Source organism: Oryctolagus cuniculus, chromosome 13 (assembly GCF_051225735.1).
Source record: "Oryctolagus cuniculus isolate XC-2025 breed Fujian yellow rabbit chromosome 13, ASM5122573v1, whole genome shotgun sequence".
NCBI lineage: Eukaryota > Metazoa > Chordata > Mammalia > Lagomorpha > Leporidae > Oryctolagus > Oryctolagus cuniculus.
The window spans coordinates 34,607,420-34,629,708 of NC_142879.1; the positions used below are offsets into that span (position 1 = coordinate 34,607,420).

General features: G+C 40.2%; 1 protein-coding gene across 4 annotated transcripts in view; it reads right to left on the reverse strand.

Annotated features, from left to right (window-relative positions):
* Positions 1 to 22,289, reverse strand: part of RAB3GAP2 (RAB3 GTPase activating non-catalytic protein subunit 2) — a 104,123-nt gene that overhangs the window by 48,561 nt on the left and 33,273 nt on the right. For all 4 annotated transcript variants that reach the window (XM_051820585.3, XM_051820588.3, XM_089312214.1 and 1 more), the window contains 7 exons: positions 20,212 to 20,335; positions 18,661 to 18,742; positions 9,500 to 9,547; positions 9,343 to 9,418; positions 8,928 to 9,029; positions 2,610 to 2,709; positions 1,786 to 1,884 (listed from right to left, as the gene is read on the reverse strand). In XM_051820585.3, coding sequence (XP_051676545.1) covers positions 1,786 to 1,884; positions 2,610 to 2,709; positions 8,928 to 9,029; positions 9,343 to 9,418; positions 9,500 to 9,547; positions 18,661 to 18,742; positions 20,212 to 20,335 — 631 coding nt within the window. The remainder of the gene's footprint in view (positions 1 to 1,785; positions 1,885 to 2,609; positions 2,710 to 8,927; positions 9,030 to 9,342; positions 9,419 to 9,499; positions 9,548 to 18,660; positions 18,743 to 20,211; positions 20,336 to 22,289) is intronic.

The window sequence follows — 22,289 nt, forward strand, 5'->3', positions numbered from 1 at the left end:
CTTCTTCCCTGATGCTCTTAATGCTAGGGGCTTTCTCCTCTGCTCCTGCTACAGTTGGTCCACTTGTATACTCCAGCAATTGTGAGATTAAAACTCACATATCCAGAGAGCAGAGATCATGCCTTTTCATCTATGTATTCTCAATACCTAACATAGTAAGCTCTCAAAAAGTGGCTACAAGAGGGAATCAGCTTTTATTTATACTGTAACTTAAAGGTTACATTTTAAAAAGACTGATTTACATGGTTTCTATATGGCCCAAATCTGAAAAAAAAAATTAAAATCAAATAGAAACTGTCTTAAAACTGTATAATCTTGCTATTGCTGATGTGAAATATTTATTAGAATGACTATTTCTTTTTTATAGAAAGCTTTTATTTAATAAATATAAATTTCATAAATACAACTTTTGATTATAGCAGTTCTTCCTCTCATAGTTGCCATCCTACTCCCAAACCATCCCATGTCCTACTCCCTTTCCCATCCCATTCTTCATTAAGCTTAATTTTTAATTATCTCTATATACAGAAGATCAACTCTATACTAAGTAAAGATTTCAACAGTTCGCACCCACACAGACACACAAAGTATAAAGTACTGTTTAAAGACTAGTTTTACCATTAATTCGCATAGTACAACTCATTAAGGACAGAGGGCCTACATGGGGAGCAAGTGCACAGTGACTCCTGTTGTTGATTTAACAATTGACACTCTTATTTATGATGTCAGTGATCGCACAGGCTCTTGTCATGAGCTGCCAAGGATGGAAGCCTCTTGAGTCCACAAACTCCAACATTATTTAGACAGGGCCATAATCAAAGTGGAAGTTCTCTCCTTCCTTCAGGGAAAGGTACCTCCTTCTTTGATGGCTTGTTCTTTCCACCAGGATCTCACTCACAGAGATCTTTCATTTAGGTCATTTTTTTGCCACAGTGTCTTGGATTTCTATGCCTGAAATGCTCTCATGGACTTTTTAGCCAGATCCAAATGCTTTAAGGGCTGATTCTGAGGCCAGAGTGCTATTTAGGGCATTTGTCATTCTATGAGTCTGCTGTGTGGCCTGCTTCTCATGTTGGATTGTTCTCTCCTTTTTAATTCTATCAATTATTATAAGTAGACACTTGATCTTATTTATGTGATCCCTTTGACACTTAATCCTATCTTTATGATCAGTTTTGAACTTAAACTGATCACTTTAACTAGTAAGATGGCATTGGTACCTGCCAACTTAATGGGATTTGGAGTCCCATGGCAAGTTTTTACCCTTAGGGGTAAGTCCAAGGGAACGTAACTACTATTTCTTAAAGACTACGATGATCTGATTTTGAACTAACTTTTATATGTCTCTTTAAGGGCAACGTATTTCTCCACATAAGAATAAATGCTGGGGGCCTGGTGCTGTGGCATAGTAGGTTAAGTCTCTGCCTGCAGTGCCGGCATCCCATATGAGCGCCTATTTGAGTCCCAGCTGCTCCACTTCCAATTCAGCTTCCTGCTGATGGCCTGGGAAAGCAGTAGAAGATGGCCCAAGTGCTTGGGCTTCTGCACCCACAGGGGAGACCTGGAAGAAGATTCTGGCTCTTTGCTTCGAGTTGACTCACCTCTGCCTGTGGCAGCCATTTGGGAAATGAACCAGCAGAAGGAAGACTTCTGTCTCTCCCTCTGTCTGTAACTCTGCCTTTCAAATAAATAAATCTTTTAAAAATGATAATTTCTAATAAACCAGATACTTTGATCAAAATGTATAAGCATTAATTACAAAAAATGTGAACTAGTAAGACTTACCAATACTTGCATGATCAATAATGGTGTCAATATCTTGTAGACCCCATTTCTTATAAGCTAAGGGTGGTGGCTGTATGTGTTCATTGCCTGATGCTGTAGCTGTCAAAGATAAAAATTAGATAATACAAACTAATTATAATGGAAAAATGAAGTTTAACAAAAAATCATTAAAAATATAAAAATCCTTCATTTAAAATTTCAATTAATGAGTCAAAGTAATGGAAACAAGGCATAAAGTGAAACTTATTTAAATGTCAACAATACTCATAAAAGTACATTGAAAAGAGTAAATTGTCAAAAGATATTTAAAACACTCAGATTATTTAAAAAAAAAACTAGAAGACTACTAAAAATCAAGCTGAAATCAAATTGCAAGTGATTACTGAATAGACAATTTCTCTTCCTGACAAACTGGGGAAAACCTTGGATATAGCACCTGGAGTTTAACTCAGTGAAAAACTAAAAACCTGACATACTTGGCAGAGCACACATATACCAAGCGTTGAATCTAGGCAACTGGGGCTAGACATGATAGAAATGTGTTAACAGGAACAGCATTTCCAGAAATGCTTTTCTCTATTCAGAAGTGTTCCATATTATCAAAAAGGAGCTGATGCTGACTCCCTATGGGTCCTTCCTACTAAAAACTGCCCCTGCACACACTTGTACCTTTGCACCAATCTAGAGTTACCATAGAGCACTCTGACATCTATAGCAGCAGACTATTTTCCTTAACTCTAGTTGGAAGGCTTTTTATTTAGAAGACACAACTATAAATAAAACAAACATTATCAGAAGTTAAATATTTCTTGCCAAAAGATTACCTTTTGCTACCTGATTTCTACAAGCACGAAGAGACTGGAAAAGGCTAAACCCATCAATAGTCACAATGGCAGCTGGATATAAGATACTCAACTCTTCATTCTATTTAAGAAAGTAGAAAACATTAATTTTTCTTAAATGTATATGCCAAATGAGCATTTTAATTATACCTGAATGTCAAAAGAAGGTAATATAAAAAACACTGTGACTAAACCATCAACCATCCAATACACAAGCAGGAACAGGCAGAAGAACAGTAAAATTAGATGGAAAATCAATTTTAGAATGCTTTTTGGATACAGACTTAAAATTCTCAATTATGAGCTTTTTGCATATGGTGAATGCTTTCAGGATAGTGTAACAAAAATTTATAATTTCACAAAAATTAAATAGCCATGGCACAGATAGAAACAATATATAGAAATAGGAAGAAGAAAAAAAATTCACCTGAAATCCCAATATATACCTTCAAATATATTAATATATTTTTGGATGCGATTATACCACATATAGTAGTCTATAATTTTTTTGTTTTTTAAGATTTATTTATTTTGAAAGTCAAAGTTACAGAGAGAGAGAGAGAGAGAGAGGGAGAGACAAAGAAAAACCTTCTGTTGGTTCACTCCCCAGATGGCCCCAACAGGTCGAAGCCAGGTGGCAGGAGCTTCATCTGGATTTTCCCACATGGATGGCAGAGTTTCAAACACTTAGGTCATCTTCCTCTGCTTTACCCAGGCCACTAGCAGGGAACTGGATTGAAAGTGGCAGCCGGGACACAAACTGGTGCCCATGGAAGATGCCAGCATCACAGGCAGCACTATACCCATTTTACCACAATGCCAGCTGTTTGTTTTTTTATTATCATATAGCAATGGTATTTTTCCACCTCCATAAGTAAACAAATCATTTTTGGTGGCCATATAATATTCAACCATACGAATTCAAATGTATTTAACTAGTTCTCAATGATGGACATGGGGCTTGGTTTCTTGCTTCCACTCCTGCTCTACAATCCATGCTCCACATGGCCAGTGTGATCTTCATGAGATGCAGCAGATCAAAACACTCTCCTGTTTAAAGCTCTCCATCAAGATCTGGCACCTACCTCTAATATAATTTCCTCTCTCTCTTCCCTTGCTTCTTGAACAATAAGGTCATTATCACCTCAGTCTTTTGTTCCCAGGTCTTCACCTGCCTAGTTTTCATGACCATTCAAATCTCAGCTAAAATGTTAGTTACTCACAGAGGCTGCTCCTAAGTCTGTACTTCAAATATCCTTATTTTCTTGCCACATTACTATCTCATCAACACAATGATTTCCTCCATGACATCTACCAGAGACTCAAATCATGTTGATAAGTCTAGTTGCTTACTCTTGGTTTCCCTCTACCATCCCAAAACTGTTAAGCTCCTTGAGAAAAGAAGCCCATTCTGTCTGGTGCACAAATTAATCCTCAGTGATTAGAACTGGACTGGGCATAAAATAGGCAGCAAATAAGTATTTAAGAATGTACTAACATTTTCAATATTATAAACATCACTGCAATAAACATCTTTCAGGCCATATCTTTTTACATTAGTAGGATATTACTTAAGTATAAATTCCTTTAAATGGGTCTACTAAGGCCACAAGAGTAGTCACAATTTTCATTTTCATGCATATTGTAAAAGTACCTCAGGTAGTATCTATCAAAACCATAACACATGAGAGTGCCTGTTTCTCCATACTGTCACCAACTGTTTTGTTAATCTTCATTTTTGTCCATCTGAAAAGCAAAAAATTACCTAACAGTTTTTTTTTTTTGTTTTTTTTTTTTTTTTTTTTTTTTTTTGACAGGCAGAGTGGACAGTGAGAGAGAGAGACAGAGAGAAAGGTCTTCCTTTTGCCGTTGGTTCACCCTCCAATGGCTACCAAGGCTGGCGCGCTGCGGCCGGCGCACCGTGCTGATCCAATGGCAGGAGCCAGATGCTTCTCTTGGTCTCACATGGGGTGCAGGGCCCAAATACTTGGGCCATCCTCCACTGCACTTCCCTGGCCACAGCAGAGAGCTAACAGTAGTTTCTTATATGAGTATTAAAGTTAAGTATTTTTTCAAATGCTGTCTGATCAATTACCGTTCTTCTCTGAAGAAGTGCTTTGCTTTGTTTCTACTAGACTTTTGGGCTGCTAGTAAGAGAGAATCTGGGGCCATGGACTGGGGAAAGATAAGAGGCAAGGGAGCTGGCATGTGAGCTCACACAACAGGGTCACAAGCCATGGCAGTGGGAACATGGCAGAGGGAGCCACCTCACCGGCTTTGAGGACCTGGAAGACAAGAAGACCCAAATACCAGCAGGCAATTTCTTCCAAAACTAGACAGTATTCCAGGTGAAGATACTAACACAAACATCCAAGTCCCAAAACCAGTGGAAACTGGGTGAGGTGACAGAGAAGATCTTTTTGCAGAATTCAAAGAAGCTTTTTTGATGTACAGAAAGACAACTTCTCTCTTTGGAAATTCCTGCAATGATCGGCTGTCACCCCTACCACACTCATTGCCACAGAACTGAACTGAAAAAATCAGCTCCTATGACTTCTGATAAACTTGGTAATATTTTTAAAATAAGCAAAAAGAGGTATTTTTGAAATACAAAATGATGTCAGACCCAGAGATGCTTATGTAGCATTCACAGTTACAATAAAAGTTTCCTTCTCCATGTTCAGTAACAATGGTTGTTTAGTTAAAAGATGATTTTCTTGGCTTGCATAGCAAATAGCATGTGAGCATTTAAATGTTATATCTTTTCACCAGTTCTGAAAAGTGTACTACAGATATAGCCAAGTTTAAAGTGTTTAAGGAAACATCATCACCTAGTAAATTCGTAGAAAATGGAAAACAGCTTTTAAGAGGTATTATGGGGGCCGGTGCCACGGCTCACTAGGTTAATCCTCCGCCTTGTGGCGCTGGCACACAGGGTTCTAGTCCCGGTCAGGGCGCCGGATTCTGTCCCGGTTGCCCCTCTTCCAGGCCAGCTCTCTGCTGTGGTCAGGGAGTGCAGTGGAGGATGGCCCAAGTCCTTGGGCCCTGCACCCCATGGGAGACCAGGAGAAGCATCTGGCTCCTGCCATCGGATCAGCGCGGTGCGCTGGCTGCAGCGCACTGGCCGCGGCGGCATTGGAGGGTGAACCAATGGCAAAAGGAAGACCTTTCTCTCTGTCTCTCTATCTCACTGTCCACTTTGCCTGTCAAAAAAAAAAAAAAAAAAAAAAAAAGAGGTATTATGGGGACTGGTGCTGTGGCGTACGATGTTAAGTCTCCGCCTGCAATGCTGGTATCCAATATGGGTACCAGTTAAGAGTCCCAGCTGCTCCACTTCTTACCCAGCTCCCTGCTAATGACCTGGGAAAACAGTGGAAGATGGCCAAGTGCTTGGTTCCTTGCACCCACATGGGAGACCCAGAAGAAACTCCTGGCTTCTGGCTTGGGGTCAGCCCAGCTCTGGTGTTGTGGTCATTTGGGGAAGTGAACCAGCAGATAGAGGCCCTCTCTCTCTGTCTCTCCTTCTCTCTGTAACTCTCCCTCTCAGATAAACAGATATTTAAAAAAAAGAGGTATTATGTTCAATTCACAGATTATCTTCTGAAATTTCCATATGCTTCTTTTTTTCTTCATTTCATTTGATATTACCTTAAGATAAATTTTACTAAGACTTAAATCTTTATCCTGCAGTTAAATTTTCTTATACTCTTCACTTCCAAGATTTCATTCATTAGGTATGTCTTCAACTATCATCTCCCAACCTACTCTATGCCTATATTAATTGGTTCTGTATCATTAAATATTAGTATCTTCATTTTCTTACCATGAACTAAAATTCAATATATCCAAAGCCAAATTTAATCACTTTTATTCACTGCCAAAGCAATTCCCTCCCAGGATGAATTAGAGACATATACATCTTTAACTCATTTTTCATTTTAATATTCTACATATCTAGATAATAACAAAGTCTTGTCAATTATGCCTTCAGAATAATTTTTGTACTGATCCTTTCTCTCCCCACAACCATTCTAGTCCTGGCTCCCAGCACTCCACATATATACTAGATAACCTACAAAATCAGATAACCAGCCTCCCTGATTCCAGCCTCCCTCAACCCAAATTCACCCTGTAGAGACTCCTTCAGTATACCTGTGATTACACTCCTTTCCTCTCCTAAATCTTTAGCAGCTTCTTTCATTGCCTGAATCAATTATAATTTTCACTTGGCTTTCAAATTTATTCAGAATTTGGCCATTCTGATTATTGATCACTTTCTTTTTTTTCTTTAAAGATTTATTTATTTATTTGAAAGTCAGAGCTACACAGAGAGAGGAGAGGCAGAGAGAGAGAGAGAGGTCCTCCATCCGCTGGTTCACTCCCCAATTGGCCACAACGGCTGGAACTGCGCCAATCTGAAGCCAGGAGCCAGGAGCTTCTTCCAGGTCTCCCATGAAGGTGCAGGGGCCCAAGGACTTGAGCCATCTTCTACTACTTTCCCAGGCCATAGCAGAGAGCTGGATCGAAAGTGGAGCAGCCAGGTCTTGAACCAGCATCCATATGGGATGCCAGCACTTCAGGCCAGGGCGTTAACCCACTGCGCCACAGCGCCAGCCCCTTACTCATCACTTTCTTATTACTAGTTTATACATAGGTTTCCTTTTTGGCACAAAAAGTTATACATTTAAATCTCCCTGCATTTTTCCCAGGATCACCTAAAACAGTTCCCCCCCCTTTCCCATTATTTAATTAAATTCTACACTTGTTATTCAAGGCTTAGTTCAAATCTCACATCATCAATAACTTTCTCTTATTGTCCTAGTTCTGAGCTCCCCCTTCTTTACACTTGTACCAAATTAGTGTGCATATATACTAGCAATTAAGTAGGCATTGCTTTATGCTACTGATTAACTCATACACATTAATATATATTAGTCTAGTCTCTCTTACTACATAGTTTTTTCTGTAGCTCCTGGCCATCTATCATGCAATTGAAATTTACTTGTGCATACAATATATACATGCTTACCTGAAACTATTTGGAGGTAGTAAAAAGAAAAGGAAGGCATATTGTATGGCTCTATGTTCATTGCAAAACAAATAAAAGCATAGTGCTTTGTTTTACTGACTCTACAATTATATTCTGACTGTGAAATATCAAAATCTTATATATCACCTGGGAGGGAGAACCATAGATACTAACCAGTATTATTTTCTCAGTCAAAATCTTCAAAGAATATAAAATATTTTCTACTATAAACAAAAACTTAGCCTATCTTCTGGGAAATGATTAAAAAGTACTAGTACTATTAATAATAATACCAGAACTTATTTATTCTACTGTGGTAATTCTGGTAACTCCAAATAAAAAAAATGCTGTTATATAATATCACATTTTTGCCTATATCACTAGCAAATTTTCAAAATAAGAAACTTTTTATTGGGACCGGCACTATGGCGTAGTGGGTAAAGCTGCCACCTGTAGGGCTGGCATCCGATATGGGCGCTGGTTCAAGTCCCGGCTGCTCCTCTTCCGATCCAGCTTTCTGCTATGGCCTGGGAAAGCAGTGGAAGATAGCCCAAGTCCATGAGCCCCTGAACCCATATGGGAAGCTGGGAAGAAGCTCCCGGCTCCTGGCTTCAGATCAGCGCAGCTCCAGACGTTGTGGCCAACTGGGGAGTGAACCATTGGATGGAAGACCTCACTCTCTCTCTCTGCTTCTCCTTCTCTCTCTGTGTAACTCTTTCAAATAAATAAATAAATATTTAAAAAATATATAAATAAATAAACTTTGTATTGACTTGTAACTGAAGTATTTTATTGAGGTGGATATTTGGTCTAGTAGTTAAGAGGTTTGTGTCCCATACTGATGTACCTGGATTCAATACCTGGCTCTGGTGCCTGACTGCAGCTTCCTGCTAATATAGACCCTGGTGGGCAGCAAGCAATGGCTCAAGTAGTTGAGCCCCTGCCATCCACGTGGGAGACCTAGATTGAGTTCTTAGCTTCTGATTTTGCCTGTCTCAGTCCCAGCTGTTGTGGGCATCTGGGAAGTAAATCAGCAGACGAGAACTCTGTCTTTCAAAAAAAAATTTTTTTTAAGTGTCTTATTTTATTTAGAATTAAACATATAATAATTCACAAGATAAGTAAAAGCAAAAATTCTATATTAAAATAGATTACATTTCTAGAATATGACAGCCTGGTTACCTGCATCACAAGAGAGATATCTTTAAGTTTTGACCCAATAAAGTAGAGAAATGCTTCAGAGAACTGCCACTGTTAACTTTTTATGATACCTGCTCAGTCACGCCAGGATGTCGGGGGATTTCATAGGTCCTGCATTTAAGCTGAAGCACTGGGTCCTCATTCAAAAGCTGTGCAAGCAAGAGTACACCATTCTAGGAGGAAGCAGAGAGAAAGGCCTTGCTTGTTTCCTTACTAATACAGCTGAACCAACAGGCCTGGCCACGCAGAGATTAGTATTTCCCCAACAGTTTTCCATGGATACCAGGCACTTTCTCTCCAGGAAAACAAAACACCAGATACTCTTCTCTTGATCTTCTACTAGAACATTTCACTGCCTGTTCCAGCCTCCACCCCCATAAAACATTAACACATTTCCAAGCAGCAAGTATGATGTCACCACCAGTTTAATGGAGATGCATAATTATCACAAGCAACTAGTCACTATTTGCTAAAAACTCAACTCACCTCAGTATAGAAACGTACATAACCTGAAGTAAAACCCACCACGATGCAGGTCCAGTCAGGACGTCCAGTGGAACTCCTGATACAAACAAAATTTGTGATCTTAACACTTCATAAAGCAAAGCAGGGAAAGCAGGTGATTCCTATTTTGGCTACTTACCTCTTCTGACTTGCTAGTGGGATACACAGAGCACTAGTTACACATTCCCTAAAAACAAAACAAAACCACATGCTTATCTACTGAATTAGTCAATGATTTGTATTTCTCTACAATATGATATAAAATAATAAGTGATGCTAACCTCTGTGGCCTAGTTATATTCAACACATAAGTAAAAGTACAATAAAACTCCATCAGAAATAGGGACTATAAAATTTATTCACAAAAATGTAATGTTACATTCACTATGATTAATAAAGGATAGTATCTTTCATTCTGTTTTGCCCTAAAAAGCAAGAAAGCAAGCAAAATTTTACTTTCACACCTGATTGTATACAGAACTAACAAAATCCCAAATGATTATCAGGCAGTCATTTTCTACTAACCCACTTTCACCTGCGTCAGCTAAGAACTTTAATTTGTCTACTAGTTTAAGGCCAAGGGTTGTGCAGGGGGTAGTGGAACTGCCAGTCATATTACACGCAAATTGTATTTTTTAAAAGGTCTATATTTTAGGGACTTCCTGTATTTTCTGTGGGCTGTCTTCTTATTTTTATTTTGCAAAAATTGCCCCTATAACCTACAAATTATTTTTAAAAGCTCATGACAGGGGTGGGCATTGTGGCAAAGTGGGTTTTTTTGAGCTGCCTCCTGTGATGCTGGCATCCCATATAGGTGCTGGTTGGATATTTGGCTGCTCCACTTCTGATCCAGCTCCCTGCTGATGAGCCCAGGAGGGCAGCAGAGGTTGGCCCAAGTGCTTGAGCCCCTGTACTCAAGTGAGAGAACTGGAAGAAGCTACAGGCTCCTAGTTTTGACTTGGCACAGCCCTAGCTGTTGCAGCCATTTTGGGAAGTGAACCGTGGACAGAAGATCTCTGTCTCTCCCTCTCTTTCTGTGATTCTGCCTTTCAAATAAATACAAATAAATCTTTTAAAAAAAGCTCATGAAAAATGCAATTAAAATGTAAGTTTATTTAGTGCAGAAAAAATTGAAATCAATGCATATAAGGGGATGTTCAGGTTACCTTCATAAGAGCTTAGAAAAGAGAGAGACCACAGCATGTGGCTTCAGTATAACAACAGGAAACTGAATACTGAAGAAAGCATCAAGGAAAGAGTTGTCTTTTTAACCCCCACACCCAGCTCTCAGTAGCTCAGCATGGGAAAAGACATCTTGCTTCCCCTTTGGCAGATACAGAGTGTCTATGTCCAGACCTTAGACTTCAAATCCAGTAACAGTCTTGTCATGATAAAAACCAGTGTCTAGGGGCTGACATTGTGGCACAGTGAGTTAAGCTGCTGCCTATGATGCTAGCATCCCATATAAGCGACAGTTCAAGTGCTGGCTGAAGTCCCAGCTACTACACTTGCAATCCAGCTACCTACAAATGTGCCTGGGAAAGCAGGGGCTAATAACCCACTGTTTCTTTCTCTGTTTCTCCCTCTCTCTGTAACTCTGCCTTTCAAATAAATAGTCTTAAAAACAAAAGCAGTGCCTGACAGGGCTCCCTACCCTCTACAGCCACTGTCCCAAGGCTTGTACCTGCAGACTGAGTTTTTAGACCCTCTTTATCCAAGCATCTAAAGGACTACCTTCATTGCCCCTTCCCAACCCTCTAGAGACAGCACAGCAAGACTTGAGCCTGTGGGAGTAGAACCTGAGAGAGGGCTTAAGACCTTACCTTGGAGTTCAGAACCAGACTGCTGCTATGAAAGCCAGTGCCTAATAAACCCAAAGGCCTCAAGCCTCAGGCTACTGACAGAACTTCCAGGGTTGCCTGGGATCAGGAGGAGAACTATGTCCTGGTGGAATATACTTGTCTTGGTGTGTATCACCACTAGGCTCACAGGGACCTGGCATGCACGCCCAAGATTGCTCAGGGCCTAATGATTATGAGACCAAGCTAAGACATAGCCTAGCACTGGCCTGGGTAGACAATGGACTGCCTTGATCAGACTTCCCCCATACTTGAGCAACAGTAAGGAAATGCAAGATTGTGTCTTGGGACTCACAGCTGAACTGGAAAAACCCAACACTGAGTTGATCCTAACTATCTCCATCTCCAGGACAATACACATGGGTGAAAACTCTGGACTTGCCCTAATACAAAGTAGAGTCCTATGGCTCCAGCTGCTCAGGCTTACATTCAACCAGCATCACTTGTGGCTATTTGCAGAGGCAGGGGCCACAGGCTGTGAGTCCAGTCAGTAGCAGATGGATCACTGCAATGTGGGCTGCACTGGTCTGGGGATACTGTGAGCTCCAGGAGTGAAGGAAGCTTACAGATACGTTGGGATAATATGAAAAAAGCAAATACCTAGTAGGTGTTCAAGAGAAACTTGAGAATGCCAAAGTAGTAGAAAGTATATTCGAAGATGGGCTGGCGCAATGGTGTAGCAGGTGAAGCTGCCACCTGCAGTACTGGCATCCCATATGGATGGGCTGCTCCCTGATCCAGCTCTCTTCTATGCCTGTGAAAGCAGGAGATGATGGCCCAAGTTCTTGAGCTCCTGAACCCTCATGGGAGACCTGGAAGAAGCTCCTGGCTCCTGGTTTCGGATTGGCCTAGCACTGGCCATTTCGGCTGTTTGGGGAGTGAACCAGTGGATGGAAGACCTCTCTCTCTCGGTGGATGGAAGACTCTCTCTGCCTCTCTGTAATTCTGCCTTTCAAATAAATAAATAAATCTTTAAAAAAAAAGATTTTTTTTAAAAAGATTTATTTATTTATTTGAAAGGTAGAGTTAAAAACAGTGAGAGAGACAGAGAAAGGTCTTCCTTCTATTGGTTCACTCCCTAAATAGCCACAACAGCTGGAACTGTGCCGATCCAAAGCCAGGTGCTTCTTCTTCCTGGTCTCCCATGCGAGTGCAGGGGCCCAAGCACTTGGGCCATCCTCTACTGCTTTCACAGGCCATAGCAGAGAGCTGGACTGGAAGAGGAGCAACCAGGACAAGAACTGGCGCCCATATGGGATGCTGGCGCCGCAGGCGGAGGATTAACCCAGTGTACCACTGAGCCGACCCCAATCTTTTTGTTTTTTTAAAAAAAGTATATTCAAACAGACAACAAAAAATTCCAAATCTAAAGACTACACAATTATCCAGGTACAGGAAGGTCAAAGGTCACAAGTCAGATTCAACTGAACCAGGTATATCCCAAGACATATAATCAAGTTCTCCGAGATTAAAGATAAAGGGAGGATCCTCAGAGTTGCAAGAGCAAAGAAACAACACATACACTCAATCTGGTCTTCCATGTCACAGGTGGCAGAGACCCAAGTCCTTGAGCCATCTTCTGTTGCCTCTCGGGATGATCACTAGCATGGAGGTGGAATCAGAACCAGGGCCAGGACTCGAGCTCAAGCACTGATATGAGACATGGACATTCCAAGTGGCATGTTAATCCATTAGGCCAAATGCCTGCACTCACTTAACTTTAAAATATATTACAAGGGTGGGTATCGTGGTGCAAGTTAAGCTGCCACTTGGGACACCTGTATCTCATATCAGAGTACTGGGATCAAGTCCTACCTCTGCTTCAAATCCAACTTCCACTAATGCACCTGGGAGGCAGCAGGTGGTGGCCTAAATACTTGGGTTCCTGCCACCAACATGGGAGACATTAGGGAGATCCTCTAGAGTTCCTGGCCAAGCTTCAATGTGGCCTAACCCCAGATGTTGTGGACATTTGGGGAACAAACCAGCAACAGATAGAAGATTTCACTCTCTCTGTCACTCTCTCAAATAAATGAATTAATTTAGAAAACAGCATGGTATTGGTATAAAAACAAGACATACAGAACAATGGCATAGAACAGAAACCCTAAAAGTAAACCCACACATGTATAACCAAATGCTTTTTGGAAAAGGAGCTGAAAACATACACTGGAAACAGGACACTGCTGTCAATAAATAGTGTGGGGAAAACACTATGCATATTCACATGTGAAGGAAAGACACAGACCCCATCCCTCACCATTTACAAAATTCAACTCAGAATTGATTAAAGATCTATATATATTGATTAAAGACCCCAGACCAGTGCAGTCCACATTGCTGTGGTCCATCTGCTACTGACTGGACTCACAGCCTGTGGCCTCTGCCTCTACAAATAGCCACAAGTGATGCTGGTTGAATGTAAGCCTGAGCAGCTGGAGCCATAGGACTCTACTTTGTACTAGGGCAAAGTTATGCCTAGTACTTTGTACTAGGACAAGTTAAGAGTATAATTGTTTAGACCTAAAACTTTGAAACTATAAGAAAACTTGCAAAAATGCTTTAAGCCATTGGGATGGGCGAAGATTTTTTACATCAACCTCAAAAGCAAAACTAGACAAACTAAAGAGCTTCTACATAGCAAAGAAAACACTCAACATAGTAAAGAGAAAACCCACAGAATAGGAGAAAATATTGCATGTTACACATCTGTCAAAGGGTTAATAAACAGAATATATAAAGAACTCAAACCAAAAGGAGAGGGCAGGGGGTGGACTTTAGGCACTAGAGTTAAGTTGCTGCTTGGGACGTCTATACCCCGTCAGAAAACTCCCAGTTTTGCTTCCGATACAGCTTCTTGGTAATATGCACAATGGAAGGTGGCAGATGATTTTCAAGTACTTGAGTCCCTGTCACTCACGTGAGATTCCCAGGTTGATTTCCAGGGCCCTGGCTTCTACCTGGCTCAGCCCTGGATGTTACGGGCATTTGAGAAAAGAAACAGAAGACAGAGCTAACTAGCTAGCTAGCTAGCTTCCTTCCTTCCTTCCTTCCAACCATCCATTCATCCATCCATCCATCCTCCTTTCCTTCCTTGAACTCTCTTTCAAATAAACAAACACTTTTTTAAATTAAAAGAAAATAATCCTATTAAAAACAAGCAGTATATTTAACTAGGCATTCCTCAAAAAAGACACAAAAATGACCAACAGTTACATAAAAAGACACTCAATATCACTAATATCAGGGAAATGTAAATTAAAGCCACAATGAGATATCTCACTCCAGTGATAAAGACTATTATTAAAAAGACTTAAGTTAACAAGTGCTGGTGAGAATGCAGAGCAAAGGAAACACTTGCATATTGTTGGTGGGAATGAATATCAGTACAGCCCTGGAAAACAGTATGGAGGTTCTTCAAAAAATTGAAAATAGAACCATATGATCTAGCAACCCCACTATTTTTATATATCCAAGGGAAATTAAATCAGTCTGTGGAGGACATGTCTACAGACCCATGTTTATTGTAGCATTATTCTCAAAAGCCAAGAAATGGAAATAATCTAATCATCCATCAACTGAAGAACACATAAAATGGGATACATACATATAACAGGATTCTACTCAGTCATCAAAAAGAAAGACATCATTTGCAATGACATGAATGGAATTGGAGGTTATTATGTCAAGTGAAGTAAGTTAGGCACAGAAAGCCAAGCATGGCATGGTATCACTCATATATAAAATATTAAAAGTTGATCATAGAAGTTGAGTATAATGGTGTTTAGCAGAGACAGGAGCACAGTGGGCAGGGAGGGATGGAGAAAGGGTGATTAATGGAAACTAAGTTATAGCCAGACAGGTATAAAAAGGTCTGGTGTTCTTTTACACAGTAAGAGGAATTTAGATAATGGTAATGTATTGTATACCTTTCCAAGAAAAAAAAAAAAAAAAACAGAAAGGATTGGAATGTTTTTAGCATAAAGAAATGTTAGAGGAGGTAGATATATTACCCTGATAGGACATTAAGCAGTGATACCTGTACTGAAATATCACATAGAGTTCCAAAAACATGTACAGTTTTTTAAAATGTCAGTTAAAAATAAATATTTTTAAGTTTATGGAAATGCACATTATGAAAAAAATATACATGGAGTTCAAACATTTTCACCAAAATCACCTTTAATTTTTAAAAAAGATTCATTAATTCAAACGGCAGAGTGAGAGAGAGGGAGATAAAGAAAGAGAGAGATCTATTTGCTGGTTCACTCCCCAGGTGGATTCAATAGCCAAGGCAGGGCCAGGCTGAAGAATGGAAACTGGAACTCCACTGGGTCTCCTAGGTGGATGGCAAGAGCCCAGGTAATTGGGCCATCTTTTGCTGTTATCCCAGGTGCATTAGCAAGGAGATGGATCAGAAGCAGAGCAGCTGGGACTTGACCTACACCTCAATATGGGTTGCTGGCATTGCAAGTGGTGGTTTAACCTGCTGTGACACAACACTGGTCTCTAAAATAAGTTTGATTTTAATTCTTTTTTACGCTAAACTTCTTGAAAAGTATTTTAGAAATCTGTAAAACCTTTTTGTAAAGGCAAGGGGGAGGGGAGAGAGAGAGAGAGAGGTAGGGAGGGAGAGAGGGAGGGAGGGAGGGAGGGAGGGAGAAAGAAAGGAAGGAAGAAAGGAAGGAAGGAAGGAAGGAAGGAAGGAAGGAAGGAAGGAAGGAAGGAAGGAAGATAGAAAGATAGAAAGAAAGAATATATCAGTCTTCTATCTGTTGATTCACTTTCCCAAATGCTGGTAATATCCAGGACTGGGCCACGCCAAAGTCAGGAATCCACTCCTGGGATTCCACTTGGGTGGCAGGGACCCATGTACTTGAACCATCACCTACTGCCTCCCAGGTGTCATTTATAGAAGGATGGAATTGAAAGCAGAGCCAGGACTTAACTTTGAACTTTTGAAGCACCCCCATATTTGCAAGCAAATGTTAGGTTTAAGGTTCCCTAAAAAAGATATTTTTTTAACGATCCAACATAGGAAGCGAGATACACAGCAGACCCATAGAATGGCAGATGTCCTAAACAGCACTCTGGCCTCAGAATCAGCCCTTAAAGCACGCGGATCTGGCTGAAAAGCCCATGAGAGTATTACAGGCATGGAAAGCCAAAACACTCTGGTAAAAAAAACAAACAAAAAAAAAAACAAAAAAAAAAAAACAAAAACCTAAATGAAAGATCTCCGCTAGTGAGATCCCAGTGGAAAGAACAGGTCATCAAAGAAGGAGGTACCTTTCTCTGAAGGGAGGAGAGAACTTCCACTTTGACTATGACCTTGTCTAAATATGATCAGAGTCAGCAAACTCAAAAGGCTTCCATAGCCTTGGCAACTCATGACAAGAGATTACTGATGCCATAAACAAGAGTGTCAATTTGTTAAGTCAATAACAGGAGTCACTGTGCACTTACTCCCCATGTAGGATCTCTGTCCTTAATGTGCTGTACATTGTGATTTAATGCTATAACTAGTACTCAAACAGTATTTTTCACTTTGTGTTTCTATGTGGGTGCAAACTGTTGAAATCTTTACTTAATATATGCTAAACTGATCTTCTGTATATAAAGAGAATTGAAAATGAATCTTGATGTGAATGGAAAGGGGGAGGGAGAGGGAAAGGGGAGGGCTGCGGGTGGGAGGGAAGTTATTGGGGGGGGGAAGCCATTGTAATCCATAAGCTGTACTTTGGAAATTTATATTCATTAAATAAAAGTTAACAAAAATATTTGTCAGAAGTTCAGAGATGAAGCCTCAAAATGCTAATACACCCACTAACTGACTTTAGTTTAACTGTCAAACCTCAGGAGCATCACTAGCTTATTCCACAAACTACAACACTCCCACCCCATACAACAAGCTGCATCATTACTAACAAAATTATTCTTTTGGTTGTTTAAAGCAATGTTTGCTTTGCATTTCTCACAAAAATTAAATTTCTTCAACATGCTTAGACTGAATAAATGAGCTATGGAAAAATATTATCATTTATTTTGATAATAATAGAAAACATCAACAACGTGCCAGGCATGAAGTAAGCACTTCCACTTGGTTGTTAAGGATCTGAACTCAAAGTCTGGAGGGGGAGTACTGTTGCGCAGTGAGCTAACCTGTTGCCTGTGACACTGGCATCTCACATCACAGTGCCAGTTTTGAGTCCAGACTGCTTCACTTCCAATCCTATTTCCTGCTAAAGTGTCTAGAAAAGCAGTGAAGGATGGCCCAGATACCTGAGCCCCTGTCATCCACATGAGAGACCCAAATGGGTCTGCTGCCAGAACCAGCCCTGGCTGTTGCAGCCATTTGGGGAGTGAACCAGCAGATGGAAGGTCCTTCTCTCACTCTTTCCCTCTCTCTCCCTCTGTCACTCTCCCCTTCAAATAAGTAAATAAATCTTAAAAAAAAAAAAAAAAAAGTTTGGAGGATCCACTCATTCTGGTCAAATAGTTTTCAGATAAGGACAAAAATGTAACTGAAAATGGTTTTTGGCTCAAGGTTGCTCCACCATGTAACCATGATAGAGATCACGGTTTTAAAAGTTTTACTGGGCCAGCAAGAAACTTGAACATATCAACTTGTGTTTCTGAAGTACTTTTGGGCTTTAAGAATTAATGTACCACTGCCATCCCTTTCTTTTTTTTCTTTTTCTTTCTTTTTTTTTTTGACAGGCAGAGTGGACAGTGAAAGAGAGACAGGGAGAAAGGTCTTCCTTTTGCCATTGGTTCACCCTCCAATGACCTCCGCGGCCGGCGCACTGCGCTGATCTGAAGCCAGGAGCCAGGTGCTTCTCCTGGTCTCCCATGCGGGTGCAGGGCCCAAGCACTTGGGCCATCCTCCACTGCACTCCCGGGCCATAGCAGAGAGCTGGCCTGGAAGAGGAGCAACCGGGACAGAATCCGGTGCCCTGATCGGGACTAGACCCCGGGGTGCCGGTGCTATAGGCGGAAGATTAGCCTAGTAGGCCGTGGTGCCGGCCATTGCCACCCCTTTCAACTACAAGTCAAACACTAACAGAGCAAAGAAGACAATGACTGACTGTGATTTTTTTGGGAAAAACAAAACAAAAACAAAAACAGTAATGGAGGGAAAACAGAAGGAAAAAACCAAACATAAAAAGGATTTATGGAATTCTTTAGAAATTTTTACTCAAATTTTCTTCAAACAGGATTTTTTAAAAATATTAATCACATGATGAGTAAAATTTGCTGACTAACTCATTCATTACAACCTTTACAGATGGGATGTGTGTGTGTGTGTATGTATGTATATATATATATATATATATATATATATATTTACTAATTCCAAATAATGAAACTTAATAAATTCACTTACAAGTTAATCTTATACATGTATTTAACCCAGAAACAAAATTTAACTGGCACCTACCCTTCTTCAACATTTAAAGAACCACTCCAACCAACTGCAAATTGCATTTCTTCCTTTCCTTTGTCACTGTATTTCCACTTTGCTGAAAAAAATTAAGATATCACATTAAATAACTTTATGGTAAACAGTAATTCATAAATTTTACTCTTTCCCTTTAGAGTGATGAATATGAAACTTAATGGTTCTGTATTAACTCTCTTAGGTCTTTTCACCCCCAAATGGCCACTACGGTCGGAACGCTGCGCCGATCCGAAGCCAGGAGCCAGGTGCTTCCTCCTGGTCTCCCGTGCGGGTGCAGGGCCCAAGTACTTGGGCCATCCTCCACTGCCTTCCCGGGCCACAGCAGAGAGCTGGACTGGAAGAGGAGCAACCAGGACTAGAACCCAGCACCTATATGGGATGCCAGCAACCACAGGCGGAAGATTAACCAAGTGAGCCACGGCGCCGGCCCCTCTCTTAGGTTTTTTATAGGTAAATATATGATAATGTTTTAAAATTTTTATAAGATTTTTAAAAAAACCATATAGTCTCTTAGCCTGGAGTTTCTCCAATTAAGCCTATATAATGTAGTCATAATTTTTACAGAATAAAATTATTAATTCCTATATAATATCCTACTTATTTTATTTTCCATACTACTTTTATCTTCAGATGATACAGAAAGTTTTTCTATTAGATTTACACTACTGGAGGTTAAATTTGTTTACAAGACCATTTCATAGCCATTTTATACATAACTTGTTTTGATCAATCAATCAGTGAGTTTTTAAGATTTATTTATTCAAAAGGCAGAGTTACAGAAAGGCAGAGGCTGAGAGAGAGAGAAAGAGAGAGAGTGAGTCTTCCATCCACTGGTTCACTCCCCAAATGGCTGCAATGGCTGGAGCTGGGCCAATCTGAGGCCAGGAACCAGAATCTTCTTCTGGGTCTTCCACGTGGGTGCAAAGGCCCAAATACTTGGGCCATCTTCTACTGCTTTCCCAGACCAAGCAGAGAGCTGAATTGGAAGTGGAGCAGCGAGGACTTGAACCCACGCCCATATGTGATGCTGGCATCAGAGGTGGTGGCTTTACCGGCTAAGCCACAGCATTGATCCTAATCAGTGAGGTTTTTCTCACCCCACATATTCCCCTAACCTTCATTTTAGTCTTCAACAAAAATTACAACTAAAAGCTTACATTCAATAAAGAAACCTACAGTATTGTGAGCCTTAAAATTAGAGTTGAAAATCCCCTCACTCATTATGAAGGGTTCTACGACCTTTTAAGCTTTGATTGCGCCTTGAAAGAACAGGGCAACGCCCAGTACTGCCTCTGAAGTACCACAAAAAGAAAACTAAAACATCTGTAATCAAGAAAGGAAAACATAAAAAAAAAAAACAAGCAGGAGAGAAGGGAGGAGGGAAAGGAAATAGGATGTTTTACATATAATACATAAACTACAGATGCTACTATATAATGCATGCAATAGAATAACTTGTTTTTCCATCTAATCGGTTTTCTAGTCTATTTCATGCATTAAAATAAAGGCCACTGAAAATATGGTACTTACGCACTAGAAATACAGCCTTTTGCTCCCGAGCTATAACCATAAGATCGTTGGTTGGAGATAAGGACAAAACACAATCTTGAAGCCAGGAAGTTTTTGGTGTTTTGTAAGCATTCCCTTCTTCTTCCTATGAATAAAAACACAATTATTGCACATGCTAAAACAAGAGTTTTCAACTTTGCTTGTTCTGACTTGAGGGAGAAGGGAGAAAAAATTAAAATATTTAGTATTTAGTATTGAGAAACTTAGTAAATAATCCTATTTATAGAGAGATGATTATGGTAACCACAGCTAGACAACAAAGAAAAAAATTATCTGTTTATTATGGTTGCAGGATTGATAAAAAAGTGTTTGATAAAAATGTGATACTTTCGGGGCCGGTGCTGTGGCGCAGCGGGTTAATGCCCTGGCCTGAAGCGCCGGCATCCCATATGGGTGCCGGTTCGAGACGCAGCTGCTCCACTTCTAATCCAGCTCTCTGCTATGGCCTGGGAAAACAGTAGAAGATGGCTCAAGTCCTTGGGCCCCTGCACCCGCACAGGATACCCAGAAGAAGCTCCTGGCTCTAGATCGGTGCAGCTCGCTCTCTCTGTGTAACTCTGACTTTCAAATAAGTAAATAAATCTTTTTAAAAAAATGTCATTCTTTCTATTTCACCTGCAAAGTGGTTTTGTTTTTATTTATTATGTGAGTAAATTCCTATTACTAAAAAAATTCATCAAGTATAAAAAGTCATCTTTGAAAGGTCTCTCTCATTCTCCTGTTCTCTAACCACCTAGTTACTCCAAAGACAACCGGTTCAATAGTTCTTCTATGTACTTCCAGAGATAGTTTATACCCACCAAGCAAATATATTTGCTACTCTTTTCTCTTTTTTCTTACATGAATGGCAACTTAATAAACATAAATTTTGACAGTCTGATTATTTCTTAATATATATCTTGTACCTCATTCCTCAAGAAGCTTCTTTAATCTTTTTAATGGCTACAAAGTATTCCATTTTATGGATACAACATAATTCATTTTTTTACAAAAATTTTAAATTTATTTAATAAATATAAATTTCTAAAGTACAGCTTTTGTATTACAGTGGCTCCCCCCCCATAACTTCCCTCCCATCCACAACCCTCCCATCTCACGCTCCCTCTCCCATTCCATTCACAGAAGATCAATTTAGCATATATTAAGTAAAGATTTCAACAGTTTGCACCCACACAGAAACACAAAGTGTAAAGTACTGTTTGAGTACTAGTTATAGCATTAAATCACAATGTACAGCACATTAAGGACAGAGATCCTACATGAGGAGTAAGTACACAGTGACTCCTGTTGTTGATTTAACAAATTGACACCCTTGTTTATGGCATCAGTAATCACCCTAGGCTCTTGTCATGAGGATAATTCATTTTTTTAAAGATTTATTTTATTTATTTCAAAGTCAGAGTTACAGATAGGGAGAGAGGGAGGGGGAGGGGGAGAGAGAGAGAGTGAGTGAGAGAGAGAGAGAGAGAGAGAGAGGTCTTCCATCTGCTGGTCCACTCCCCAATTGGCTGCAATGGCCGGAACTGCACCAATCCAAACCCAGGAGCCAGGAGCTTCCTCCAGATCTCCCATTGGGTGCAGGGGCCCAGGGGCTTGGGCCCTCTTCTACTGCTTTCCCAGGCCATAGCAGAGAGCTGGATCAGAAGTGAGCAGCTGGGACTTGAACCAGCGTCCATATGGGATACCAGAACTGCAGGCGGCGGCTTTACCCACTACACCATAGTGCAGCCCCCATAATTCATTTAACTATCCCTCTACTGATGGGTATTGGTTTTGTGATGGGTATTTCTATTGATTAAAATCTTTCACTGTTACAAGCAACTGAATGCTATAATGAATAACTTTATTCATTTGTCACTTTGTTTGTGTAGGAGTATACTAGTAGCAAAAATGCCTAGAAGTAAAGTTGCTGGGTCAAAGGAAATTTGTATTAGCAAATTTTCTAGATATTCCCAAATTGTGCTCTATATGCCATATTAATTTGTTACCAGACCGATTGTTTTTGAAAGTACTTGCTTTCCAGTGGAAGATGGCCCAGG